Source organism: Macaca mulatta, chromosome 10 (assembly GCF_049350105.2).
Source record: "Macaca mulatta isolate MMU2019108-1 chromosome 10, T2T-MMU8v2.0, whole genome shotgun sequence".
Classification (NCBI taxonomy): domain Eukaryota; kingdom Metazoa; phylum Chordata; class Mammalia; order Primates; family Cercopithecidae; genus Macaca; species Macaca mulatta.
The window spans coordinates 62525648-62538939 of record NC_133415.1 but is presented as its reverse complement, the minus strand read 5'-3'; the positions used below and the strand labels follow the sequence as shown (position 1 = coordinate 62538939).

Here is a 13292-nt window from a genome sequence, read left to right as displayed (position 1 = left end):
CAAGGGTGGGATGGAATCAGTTCCCCACCGGAAAGATGGATGCGCCCTTCCCGGGCGAGCCCGGGGCTGTGTGCCTGCCTCCCGTCCGGGGCGCTCACCGCACCCCCAAACCTCTACTTCCTAGCAATCCACCCAGTCCCACGCCCAGGGCTGACCTGCGGGGACCGCACACCACCGAACGCTGGAGGGAAGGAGGCCCGGGATCCAGTCCCCGGAGAGAGGCCAGGAAGCCCGGAAAGGATGGGAGCGGAAGGGAAGGGGGAGGCACGGTTTTCTAGGATTGCCAAAGACTCTCGCTCCCTGGCTTCCTGGGGCCAAAGAGCCTAGAGAGGGCTGCAGGATCCCCTCCCTCCCCCGAGCCCAGGACCCCGCGTACTTCCCCCACACCCCCTAAGCCAAAGCCTAGCTCGCCCTGATCGCTCCCACCCCCGGCCTTAGCGATCTCCTAGGTCAGCATCAGCCGGCAGACTTTGAAAAGGGGTGGGGATTGGGGAGAAGGCAGCCAGTCTTAACCTCAGACCCCCACCCACCCACTTTCTTAGCGTGAGATAAGTCAAACGTAACAAAGTGAAAGTCATCGAGTGTAGTGGCTTCAACAGCTTCTCAGGCTGAAGAAGCCACTCGTAGATTTGGGCCAGCGAGGGGGGTTTGCTCTCCTCGCCTTTGCGGCTCCCGAAGTCACTTTTCCTCCCGCAGCCGGACGCTGCCGCCCGGGGTTCAGACAGCGCGCCAGACCAGGGGAGAGGCCGGGGAGAGGGTGGGCGACCCTGGGCTTCGGGCTGACCGCTCGCAGGCCGGAAGCCGAGCGTTCCCGTCCCCGCCTCAACCCTAGGCGCCGGGTGCAGCCTGTGGTCGGAGGGGTCTGCACCGGGAGCCCCGCCCGCCCCAGGGCCCCTGTGCCCCGGCCTCCCCACCCGAGAGGAACCGCCCGTGGGAGCCCCGCGGGCGGCCAGGCCTGGTTCCCAGCCCCAGGCCTCCGGCCCGGCGCAGGGCGACAAAGTCAGACAAATGGGAGGGCAGGGCTTTTTTCTTTTTTTCTTTTTTAAACACAGGATTTTTATTAAAATTCTTATTTAAAAAATCGAAAGCTTTCTGCGCCCGGCGCTCTTGGGGAACCGCGCCGAATAGCTGAGCTCCTAGTTCAGGGCTCAAGGCCCGGAGGACAGGGCAGGGGGCTCCCTGCCTACAGGGTTTTCTTTTCCATATTTGAGAAATGTTTGCACAATAAAATAAAAAGAGAAAGGAAGAAAGCAGGGGAAAACGCAAACGTAACCAAAACCAAACAAACCACAAAGAAAGGAGTTGGACCCAGAAGGGAAACAGGCCCATCCTGAAGGTCATTTTGGCAACAATCACCACCGATATTTACAACGAAAAGCGAAATCTGCCACCAGTTGTCAGAACGTTTACATGGCCATAAATATTTAGCATTTTCTTATTTTTTTAAAAAAGGAAGAAATTCTCTATATTTTTAAAGTGTTCTCCACTTGCTTTAGAAGACGGCTGACAATGTCGCTACTCACACAAACATATTTTACAAAATTCACGAAAGCAGGGGTGGGGAGTCGGTCGTTTTCTCTTTTTCAAGTGACGACATTAACGCTGGGACGGTTTGGTCCCCCCGGGGAGAGGCAAAGAAGCGAAGCTGCGCAAACATTCTGTAAACACGGCGTAGAGTTCGGCCCTCTCCAAAGGTTCAGAAGGAGAGGCATGGGCAGAACTGGGTGGATGGAATCTGCCACTCCAAGGAGACGCAGGCAACCTCCCGATGCCTCCCTAATGGAGCCGAGAGTCAACTCGACTCCATAATAATAATTATAATAATAGTAATAACCACCATAAGGACCGAGGCCTCCTCGCCGCCACCGCCGCCAGGGTGGGGCCTGGGCCTGGGGCCGCGAGTCTCGTTGGGGCGGCGCTCACCAAGTCCACTGCTGGGCCTGGACCAGGGGGTGTGCTGTCGGGTACTGGGGGGTGCTGGCCGAGCTGTACTGGGCGTTGTACTGCATGTGCTGCAGCGACTGCGCGCTGTAGGCCGAAAAGGGAATGCCCGCCTGGAAGGTGGCGGCTGCCAGGTCCTGGGCTTTGAGCGCGTGGCACGGTTTGCCGTCCCTGACCAAGACGGGCACAGCCACCCGGCGCGGCGAGGGCAGGGGCGTCACCTCCATACCTTTCTCGGCCCGGGCGCGCTTCATCTTGTAGCGGTGGTTCTGGAACCAGATCTTGACCTGCGTGGGCGTGAGGCGAATGAGGCTGGCCAGGTGCTCGCGCTCCGGCGCCGACAGGTACCGCTGCTGCCGAAAGCGCCGCTCCAGCTCGTAGGTCTGCGCCTTGGAGAAAAGCACCCGCCGCTTCCGCTTCTTGCCAGCGTCCCCCCCGCCGCCCGGGGTCTCCTTGTCATTGTCCGGTGACTCGTCGGCCGAGGGCTCCGGGGACTTGGAGCTTGAGTCCTGAGGGGGCGCGCCTGCCGCCAGACCGTGCACTGGGGGGAGGGGGAGAGAGAAGCGCGTCAGGCGTCTGGAGGCCGCGCGCAGCCTGCACCAGACTCGGAGCACCCTGAATCCTTCGTGCGACACTGGACCTCCGCGCCTGGCAGCCCAGCCCCGCTGCCTTTGCCGTGACCCCTGCCTTGCTCTACGCCTCACGAGGACGTCGAGGCCTCCCAGGGTAAAGAGGGAAATTCGCAGGAGTGGGGCCTAGGGGCTCGCGTTTCAAGGGGCTCACATAGCGTGGGTAAGAATTTTGGGGGGAGTGGCGCACTGAAGATCATCGCGGGTTAAGGGCTCCGGCCCCCTTAAGCGGTTTCCTCTCCGGAGAGACGTGGGCAGATTTTTAAAAGAAAACCCCCACAATCCCAGCATTGATCGGCTTGGTCATTTAAGGCAGGTTTTTGGGGGCTTTCGTTTCTGCTTTCGGGCCTTCTAGACACCCCCTGCACCGCACAAAGCGTCCTCTATGATCGCGCAGGGGGCAGGGTGAGCTATTTATACCCGGGCCACCCAAAGCCTCCCCACCCTCCACCCGTACCCGGACGAGGCTCGCTGACTACCTCCAGGGCGCCAGGCCAGTCCCTCCCAGCGGCCGGAGTCCGGGGGCTGCGGCTGGAGCCATCAGTCCCGGTTGACATCACATACCAGCCCCTGGGAGGTATAGCCCTTCTCCCTCTTTCTCCTTAATTTCTCGCGTTGAAAATAAATTTTGGAGACCAAGTTCTTTCCCGGAACTAAGGGGGCTTGAAGAGGAGGGCAGAGGACATCCTATACAAGTGTTTAAAATCTTTCTAGGAATCCGGGTGAGGGGGTCTGGGCTTACATGGCTCCTTCCCTTTTCACTCCCAGCGTCCAGCCCAGGCTGCGGCCGCAGGAATGGAGGGGACCACGGCCTCGGCAGCCAAGTTTTGCTACTTACGGGAGTACTGGAGGCCCTCGGTGCTGGCCAGCCAGCGCGTGTACGGGTTGTCGCTGCTGTCGTAGAAGGGGTTCTTCAGGGGCAGGCTCTGCACCGCGTCCAGGGCGCCCTGCCCCAGCGGCCCGGCCCTCTTGGCTGGCTCGGGCCCCTCGTTCTCTTCCTCCGGCCCTTCGGCCACAGAGCCCTCCTCATCGTTGGTGTCCGGCAGGTCTAAGATGTCCTTGACCGAAAACCCCGTCTTTGTGTTGGTCAGCGACATGGTTCCAGACCCCAAAATTTATGTCGCAAAGTTGTAGCTTCACTTGGTCAATTCGTGGCGCTCCCCAGCCCCGGCGGGCGGGGGAGGGGGGAGCTGGGGGGAGGGACTGGGGGAGGGGAGGGGGGAATTGGCTTTAATTATTGGGATAATTATTATTTTTAAAAAGAGAAAGAAACTGGGGATGGGGAGGGAAAAAATGAAGCCCAACCCAGTGCCTCTGTCTTCTTTGAAAGCACTCGGAAATGGACGCAGGGAGCCGGGCGGCCTGCGCGCCGAGCGCCGCGGGCCCCGGCCTTAGTTTGTAACTCCAGGAGGGGTGCCAAGGCGGCGTCAGCTTGGGCTCAGGCGGCCGCTCGGCGCGCGGTGGCGGCTGGTGGCGAGGAAAAAATGGGCCATTGCCCGAGCGATCAGTCCATATAAGGCTGGGCTCCACTCACGAACCTGGGGAGGGGGGGAGAGGGGGAGAAAGAGAGGGAGGGAGGGAAAGAAAGAGGGAGGGAGGGGGAGGGAGAGAGGGAGCGGGAGAAGGGTGGAAAAAAGGGGGAAGAGACATTAAAAACGCAAAGGTTGGCCACGTGTGGGCGGGTCTTGGGAGTCAAGTGGATGAAGACAGTATTTGCAGATGTGAAATTGTGGGTTTTGGGGAGCTCCGCGCTCCCAGCCAAAGGCCCTCTAGAGCAAGATGAGAGGTGTAACGTGTCAATTAATTGCAAAGACGGGGCGAGCCTTTTTTTTTTTTTTTTTTAAAAACCCAGTATTTACATACAAAGGGCCACCGCGTCGCTCGCGAGTCCACACACTTGAAAGGGCCGTTTTAACAAATTGAATCTTAAAAAAGGTGGGGGTGGGGAGGAGGAGGAGAGAAAACAAAACAGAAACCAGGAGGAGGGAAAAATCCTCTTTAACATTCACCGGTTCCTACCTCCCCGCCCCCGCGCACCCACCCCCAGCAAGCCGGAAAATTGGCGATTTGTGGCTCCTTTGGAAAAGGGGGAGGGGGCGAAGGCCGAGCTGCGGAAATCTCTCCTTTCCATCGCTGGTGGTTCCCTAAACAAGATCCGGTTCAAATGGCAAGAGCCCAACTTCTGTAAGCCTCCTAGGTCAATATTTTGGTTGAGGCTTAAGGATGAGTGCTAGAAATGACAAGGCAAGTAATTGATTCCAGTTAACCGCGAGAGAGCCCGAAACCCAGGAGAGAGCTCCGCTCCGGGCGGGCCAGAGCCACCATCAAGCGACCCGCCCCCTTCCAGCCGCCCTTTATTTGCTAAAGACTCATTTATTTCCTTCACTCCGCCTCCCCCTACCTCCCACCCCTAACCCCCCGCCTCCACCTCTTTGCGGCCAAGGAGGACGCGCAGTTCACTTTCTGCTTTGCGGGCGGTCCCGGGGAGGGCGGGGTAAGAGTGAGGAGCTCTAACTTCGGCTGGGGTCGGACCCTGGCCCCGCTGCCTCTGGGCTCTGCGGGCCTCTTTCCCCGGGTGGAGGAAAGGGCAGACGGCCCTGCTCTTTCCTGCCCTCTATTATCCCTCCCTCTCCGGTCCCCTCCCTCTCCAGCCTCCGGCTAGAGGTGGAGCAGCGGGAAGGCGGCTGGGCGGGATTGCGGAGGTGGGGGTGGGGGTTGTGTCTCCAGCCTGGGTGAGGACCCAGAAAGCTGCGGGGGAGGGGGGGTTGCTGGGTGGCCCGACGATGCTGCGTTTTCTCCCCCGTTTTCTTCTCCCACGCGAGTTCTTTAATGTGGTCTCCTTTTGGATGCCCTGAGCGCGTTCGGAGTACGCGCTCCACGTTTCCAGGTTAAGTCAGGTTAGTGTGAAGTTTCCAACCACTCTCCGCTCTGGGAACTGAACTTTCCCGGGACTTGCACCTCCTCCTCGGCGCTGGGGTTGGAAAAGACCACGCCGCACTCAAGGTTAAAAATTTTTTTGGGGGGGGTGCAGGGAGGTAGAATGGCTACCTGATGCTCGTTCGCCCCAGACGAGTGTCAGGAAGGAGCTTTGTCTGGGGGCGGGGAGGAGCACAGAAGGCCGCCCCTGCGGGGTCCAGGTCTAGTCTTCCCACAACCTGGACTGCCTGGGCTCGGGTCGAGCTGAGCGCGCGGGCGCCGAGTCCTCCTTGGGCGCAGCTGCCGCAGCCGCCGCCGCGCCCCGGCTGCCCCCGGGTTGCCAGCGCCGGGTGAGGGCACCTCTCCCTTAGCCGCTCGGCGGCTTTCTGCAGCCCTCGCTGCCTCGTCCCCAGTATGTGACGTGGGTGACAATGGCCCAGGTTAGAGCGAGCCCCTCGTCGGCACGTCCTGGGTGGTCGGACCCGGGCAAACACAAATACAAACCGATTGCTAAGCTGCGGACAATGAGCGAAATGTAGACAAATGTCCCGCTCCCGTTGGAAGCCTTTGTCCCAGCTCGGTTTTTGCATTTATTTCAGTGGCGAAATAATACATGATTGACGCTCTCTTTCAATGTGTCCTAACTGTTTGGAATAAATCTAAGGTTGTTCCTAGTTGTCATGGCATTCAACCCTTTTCAATGGACTATCTCTTCATTCATTTCTGAATCCGTCCACAATATTAAGGAAACCCCTTCATGTCGACGCTCCCCGATTCCTCTTTCTCCTCCTACTTTTTCTTTTCTCCTTTCTCCCCCTCCTTACCCCCTTTTTTTCTCCTGGAAGAATTAGAAACTGATGCGTGTTCCTCGAACCTATTACTTTTCGTGCTTTTTTTTTTTTTTTTTCTCGCTTTCCATCTCTGTCTTTCTCAGGCCTTCCCACCCGCCCCTTTCACGTGGGAGCTCGTCGCTCTGCCCCGTCGGAGGAGGGAAGTTGGTTCTCCAGGAGTCGGGAAGCGCCGAGTTTGGATCCAGGGGCGGGGGTGGGCCTGCCACTGCTATTGTTACTCAGTTGCTAAATAAATAACTGGTGAGAAAAAAAGTTTCTCATCCCAAGCGTTGCAGCAAAGACCCTCCTTTTGTTCCTCCTCTTATTCCTCAGTCCTAAGGGGGTGGAGGCTCTCTTGGGGACCAGGGCAGCCACCAGGATGGGGGCCCAGAATAGGGCCTGGTTGGGCCAGGCAAATTCTTGGGTCGGGTGGCAAAGGGGTCTTTGGCAGCAAGTGTCGTTTCTCGCATATCCCCAGAGCCATCTTAGGCGGGGGAGTGCCCGCAGAGGCCTCCCAAAGCGTGTTCATTTCTTCAGCTGGGAGCCACCTCGCTGAAGTTGCATGTAGTTCCCAACTTCTCTCCCCCTGCCCCAGCATAGTGGGCCTTTCTTCCCAGGATCTAAATCGGCACCGCTGCTACTGATCAAGTCTCCTCCCCTCACCCGTGCGAGCCTGCAAGGTCCCCAGAGCACCTGAGAGAGGATTGCTTTCCTAGGGGAACCCTGGCTCCTGGAATTAATCATGGGGAAGGGGTGCCGCCATAGGCGCCTAGAGAAGGAGGCCCTCAGCCCAGTTCTCAAAGGCCGGGTTTGCCCTTGCGCTTGCCCCTTAGCCTCAATGACCAGCCGAATCCTTCTGGGTCTCAGCTTGAGGTGTCCTCTTGCCGGAGCACCGGAGACGCCCTCTTCCCCTGCCCTTGCAGGCCGCCGGCCCCTCCTACACTCTCACCCCAGCGACTCTTCCAGTTTTTCTTTCCCCTGGCCTGGGGCAGTTGGGCAGGGAGGGAGAGAACTGGAGAGAGCTTCGGCCTTGCCTCCTCCGCGATCGGTGCTGCCGGGTCCACAGCACTCAGCCTCTCCCGGGACCTCGAGACTCCATTTCCCCATCACTTTTTCGCCCGTGTGGGTCCAGCGTCCGTTTCCAGAGCGTTAACATTTGCAATTGAAAAGGCGCAGGGAGACCGCTGGGAGGCCCGTAATTGGAGGGGAGAAACTGGGCTTGTTAGTGGAAGATCATAAAATGCAAGTCCCCCAGGAGCGGCCTGTGGACGCCGGGAGGCCTGCGCAGACCCAGCTGGCGGCCAGGGCAAGTCCGGTACCCAGAACGCAGTCCAATGTCTCCTCAATTTCTTGGGCCCGGCTTGAGCCCAAAGGGCCTAGGGGCCAGGGGCCAAAAGCACCTTTTCTGCCCCAGTTAAACAGGTGATTGCATCCTGAGGACTCCCCAAGAGGCTTCCCCGCGAGTACCACAGCTCGGCCTTTTAGAGCCCGGGAGCTTCGGTTCCCTGCGATCCCGCACACTCCTAAGGCTGAGAGGCCCTGCCCCACTCGCTTCACCCTCCGAAGAGTTCTTCAGTAACGGCCCACCACCCCCACCCTGTCAGCGTCTGCCTGCACCAGTTTCAGCTCCACTTGGATGACCTCTCGTCTCCCCCACTCTGCATTCTTTAGTAAATTCTTTCCAGGTACCATCTTGCACCCAAGCGAGTTCAATGTCCTCCAATCCGTCAAGTTTGGGTTTGAGCTTTGGGCTCAGCTGCTGTGGTCTGGAGACCTGGTAGGTACTCTGCAAGATGCCTCGTTCTGCTGCGTGCTTGGGGAGGAAGTTGAGGCGGGTGCTGGAAGTTCTGAACCCAGCTTGCCCCGGGCCGGAGGAGATTTGCTTGGCGTCTCCTTAGCGTCCTGAACACCGCACACCCCTGCTGGGGTCACCTGAAAAACTGGATCCTCCAACTCCATCTTTATTATCTGCATTGGGGCTCCAGGTTCCGTACACATCTCTAACTCTATTCATTCTTCCTAGATTGAGAACGGATGCATTGGGAGTCCTAGGCCCGGGAGAAAGGCAAGAGAGGGGAGGAAGAGAACCTGTGCCCCTGGACCCTAGAGGAAAGCCTCTCTCGCTCTGCTGCTCTGGGTTCCGCAACAAATTGAGTTCGGGCTCAGGCGTCTGGAGCAGGCGCGGGGAGGCTGAACAATCGCCGGAGGCCCGGGAGGGGAGGCGAATGTACACAGGCTAAGTGGCCCCACTCCAGGACAAGTGGCCCTCTAAGTCGGCCCAGTGTTTACCTGTTTACTTTCCCAGGTATCTCAAACACGAGCGCCTTTTCTGCGCTCCAGGGCACGGGGGCCGCCCAGAGGCACCCTGCGTTCCCGACTGCTGCCCTCCCATGCCTCAGCTTTACGCCCCCTGTTGGGGAGGGGGGTGCGCTCTAAACAACAGCAAACCAGACAAGAAAGGAAGATACAGGAGAGAGCAGGCGAGGCCTCTGCACACCCCACGGAGGGGAGCCTTTCTTCTGCCTGTGGAAGAAGTGGGCTCCGTGGACGGCATTCGACCCTCCCCGCATTTCTGTTCTAGGCACCTCTTGGGAGGCGGCGCTCTGTTCGCATCCTTCCCTGTTCAAGCCGGTGGTGAAAGCTTGCAGTGCCGGTACCTGGCCCCTGTCCTCCAGGGGAGTTAAGGGCAGAAAAAGTCTTCGGAGGTGGGGGATGGGGTCTTGGGGCCTGCTCTAAAGAGGGGGCGACCTTGAGGAGCCCAAAGCTTCAGCAGCCCTAGGCAGCACCCCTCACACTCCCCACCCACAAAACCGCTTCCAATCATTAAACACACAAGGTCTCTTCCCTTTATTTGGAAACACTAATTTGTTTGACTTCATTTCATTTCTTCGTCTTTTTTTTTTTTTTTTTTTGGAATGAAAAAGGGTTGAAAAGAAACTCCTTTCCTGGTACAGTATGTGGCTGAGCTCTCAGGCCCTCGCACATCCCATCTCAGATAACAACCTTCAAGTGGATTAGTTTATTGTCTGGTTAGCGCCAAGGTGCAAGCGTTTGTCTTCATTCACTCCGGAAACAAAGCGCGTTGCACCTTCCTGCTCCAGCAAGGATTAACGGCGCGGACACAAAGGTTTTGTCGGAGGGGGAAGGTTTATTTTATCTTGGGTTGGAGACTCAGAGCGTGGCATGCACTTGAAATCAATGGGGAAGGAAAATGTCACCCAATCTGGTCCCTGAGTGTGGCGATAAAGACGTTCACCTTAAGGATGGCATCTCCAAAACAGCCCCACTTTGGCTTTGCCTTCCAGTGTGGGAGCAGGGACTGCAGGAAGCAGAGGTGTCAGTTCTCACGTCCTGGATGAAAGAAATCGGGGAATATTACCCTGTGCTGGGACTTTTCCTAACCAGAAAATGAAAATCAGTCCCAGCTCCAATTGTCCTCAACTTCTGCCCCCGGAGAAGGAAACAGGGTCATAGGAATTCCCTTCTGTCTGTGGGATGGCAGAGCGGAGTCTCTGGGTTGGGGAGGCCTTAAGCTGTGTGAGCCTGCAACTTTGGAGAGGCCAGACCATGCCCCGCAGATCTCTGGCAGGAGAGACTCACAGCCATTGGGACAGGTGGAAGAGAAAGTGGGCATTAGTGTGAAAAGAAAGGAAATCTCAGCCAGCTTTGGGTTCAAGCCTAAGGTGAGTTTTTTTTCCCCCTTTGATCCATATTATATTAACTCTTTAAATTGCCCCAGGAAGGGAAGAATGAGTGGATGCCTCCCAGATGGACAATCTTCCCAAGTCAACTAAAAAGGAGTTGGGTAGATAAGTTCTCTAGACCCAGAGGCTGAGTTCAGATTCTGTGTCTGAGGGGAAATCCCCACCCCCTTCCTCCAGAGGGGCAGGAACCCCATTGATGCCACTGAGAGAAGAACTGATCCTGGGACCTAGAGCCCGGAGATCCCTTCGATTAATTGTGGGTGCAGGAGGAAGGCATCCAGGTGAGCTCCCTTCTCTCTATTCTTTTTCAAGGCAAAATATACATCACTTTCCCAATTATCTGCCTCCTTCCCATCACAAAAGGGGCAAGTATCTCCCGAGGATGTAAATAGTAATAGAAATTAGTATTTGTCTTTCTATTAATCAGTCTCATTGTGTGGGCATAAGACCCTGCGGGCATATGTTAGGACTTTGATAAATGCACTTTAATGAGATCTTTAAAAATGCATCCAATAAAATAAAAGACGAAGAAAGCCGTTTAACTTTCATGGATGTTAAATTGAACAAGAACTGTGGCTCCGGGCACTCTACAAAATGGAACCGGCCTCCCTCCAATATTTTCTTTAAAAACATAGCTTTAAGCCCCCCTCGGGCCAAATGAGCCTGTCCCAGCCAATCCGTTATCACTGGTTTGTTGGGGAACCAAACACCACGTCCCCCCGGGCGAACCCCTTCGCTTTATTCGTTCGCGCTGCTCTAATGATTAAATATGTTACAATGAGATTACGCATCGTCAGTGTTGCCTTCAGGAACGTTCTTTCAGCCAAGCCCGACCTTCCCCGGATGAGGGCGATTTCAATAAGGGAGATTTGGGTTTCTCCAGGAAACACGCGCTGAAAGCACTCTCTTATCTGAATTTACTTCTTAACACGTGACAAAATCATTACCACAAGACTTTGGAAAACAAGCGGCTCTCCTAACCGGTTAGCATTCAGCACTTTAAGCTGGGTCGGGCAGGCTGATGTGAAAAGTAGTTGTCGGTGGCGCGGGGAAGGCACGCTCTTAGCTCTAGCTAGGGGCTGGGTCTGGGAAGGACAGGGAAATGCACCCTCGGGCCCTCCGGCACAGAGAGGGGGTTCCTCGGGCTCTCTCTCTCTCTCTCTCCAATGTAGAGGTCCACAACTTATCCCTAGACGCAACGTCCCCCTTCCATCCCCAAGAGCCACCAAAGTCAAGGAGGCGCCAGAGGAGCTCCAAAGGGCCTCCTGGTAATGTGTGTGTGTGTATTGTGGGAGGAGGTTGGGGCGGAGGGGGCGCCCCTCGGAGACAAGGACCCCACCGAGGTTCATTTCTGATCCTCTGGCGATCTCTACTGACACAAATGAGAACTGTCCGGCGCCGGGCGTGGCCCGGGCGACACTCGCCACCCAAACTCCAGGCTTCAGTCGCTCTCTCCAGAGACCTCAGTCACTGCGCGGGCCCTCAGCCCCGGCTCCTCCTGTTTGCGACTCCCGCCACTTGCCCTCCTGCTCATCACCACCGTCCCCTCACGTCCCAGTTTCGGCTGAGGAGAAGCCCGTGTCTCCACTGGGCGCCATCTCCAAATTACCTTCGGGACTTCTGCCTCTGTCTCAATCCCCGATCCCGAGCCCCCCGCGACGCACAGGGTCTACTTACCCGGTGGACTTGTGTGCAGCCGCCGCCCCTTCCTCACCGCAGCCCCGCCAGCTGAATCGCAACCGGCCCCGGGCAATGGGGAGGGAGCTAGCCAGGCGCTCCGCGCGCCCGCTCCGCCTCCTACTCCCGGAGCTGCGGCGACAGCCCCGCCGCATTTCAAGGCGCGTCTTTATCTAGTCCTCCACCTACCCGGACCCCCCTCTCTCTGCGCCCTTCCCCCACCGCGCGCCCTACCAGGCGGGGCTCAGGGGACCGCAGGCGGGGACCGCCGCGGGGACCGCGCCCCTCCCTCCTCCTCCAACCCCCTGCCCCGCACTTTCCTAGCCCCTGGGACAGTACTGCTTTCCCTGACCGCACTGAAAAGTGCGCAGCGGCGGGAGCACCTGGCCTCGGCAGCAGGTAAAACTTTTCCTGACTGCAGGCGCTACAGACGGGCCCTGCCTGTCCTCCAGTGCTCCCCACTCCCGCCGCGATCCGCGAAGTCGGGGAGAACTTCGGAGGTCCCGCACTTGCCCACCTGCTGCGTCCGTACTACGCAGCTTGGGGACCGATCCGAGTCAGGACCCGGGAGAGCGAGGGGCGCGTAACCGGGGTCCGCCGTGAACCCGAGCCCCGGCGCCGCTCGGCGGCGACGGCGGTGCACCGAGACCCCTTTCTGCTGGCAAGCCACTGGGACCGTGCCCGGAGCGCGTTCCCGCGCCGGGTGGCTGCGGCAGGAGGACCAGACAGTCCGCGCCTGGCAGCGAGGGCGACGCCGGGCTTCCTCCATCGCCACCGCGGGGCTCGGCTGCGGGTCTCGGGCTCCGCCGGGCGCCCTGCGCCACCCCCATCCCGCGTCCACCGGAAACGCGCGCGAGCTGGAGGCTCACCTGGAGCGCGGCTGCGCCGCTGGAGCCTCTGCTGGGCTAGCGCGCAGGTCGCGGCCGCTCTTTATTCCGAGTCGCGGGCGGCTGCGGAGTCGCGGGCGCTCGGGCGGCGGCTCGACGCGGCCGGCGAGCGCTCCCCCTCCCGGCTCCTGGCTCCTGGCTCCAGGCTCCGGGCCCAGCGGCCCCACCCTCCCAGCTCCGGCTCCGCGGCCACAGCGCAGCCCCAGCGGAGGGGGCCGCTCCCCCGCGTCGCGCGCGCTCTGTTTGTTTTCCTTGCCGGACTGACGTGAGTCAAAATATTGGCCATATGTTCAGCGGTAATAAATTGGGTATGAGCGCAAACACACTTGGGCTTCGATGGCTCTTTCAGTTGCCACATGGTCGGCTTTGCGGGGAGAGGGCTTCCACCCCTGCCTTGGCCCACTTCCCCCAAACGCGCCGGTTGGTCCCCTCCCTCCAGCGACCCTCTGAGCTGGAGATCTAGGACCCTAGGTCTCTCCTGACCCTCGCCCCTCCTCCGTCCCCAACAGTGTCTTGGACTCCGCAGCTCCTGGTAAGCCCGGACTGTTGGTTAACAAGGTCGCCATCTATAAATTGCTCCGTCGCTAAGACGCCATAAAACCAAAGGGCCAGATGTGGCACGTTATTTATGTGTGAAACCGCGTTTACACTAGATACGCGGATCCAAGGCCGATAGCACGACTTTGCGGGAGGTCACAGACCTCTCGC

At 58.5% G+C, this 13292-nt stretch overlaps 1 protein-coding gene across 2 annotated transcripts; it reads right to left on the bottom strand.

The window, feature by feature from the left end:
- Positions 1-1205: 1205 nt before the first annotated feature.
- Positions 1206-12691, bottom strand: NKX2-2 (NK2 homeobox 2). 2 transcript variants are annotated; one of them, XM_001094853.5, is made up of 3 exons: positions 12567-12691; positions 3409-4108; positions 1206-2482 (listed from the first exon to the last, which is right to left on the bottom strand). In XM_001094853.5, exons 2-3 carry the CDS (start codon positions 3665-3667, stop codon positions 1920-1922), a joined length of 822 nt encoding a protein of 273 aa, XP_001094853.1. In that variant the 5' UTR covers positions 3668-4108; positions 12567-12691; the 3' UTR covers positions 1206-1919. The 2 variants fall into 2 exon arrangements, with proteins under 2 accessions (XP_001094853.1, XP_028683963.1); XM_028828130.2 differs by lacking the exon at positions 12567-12691 and adding an exon at positions 11698-11842.
- Positions 12692-13292: the final 601 nt, after the last annotated feature.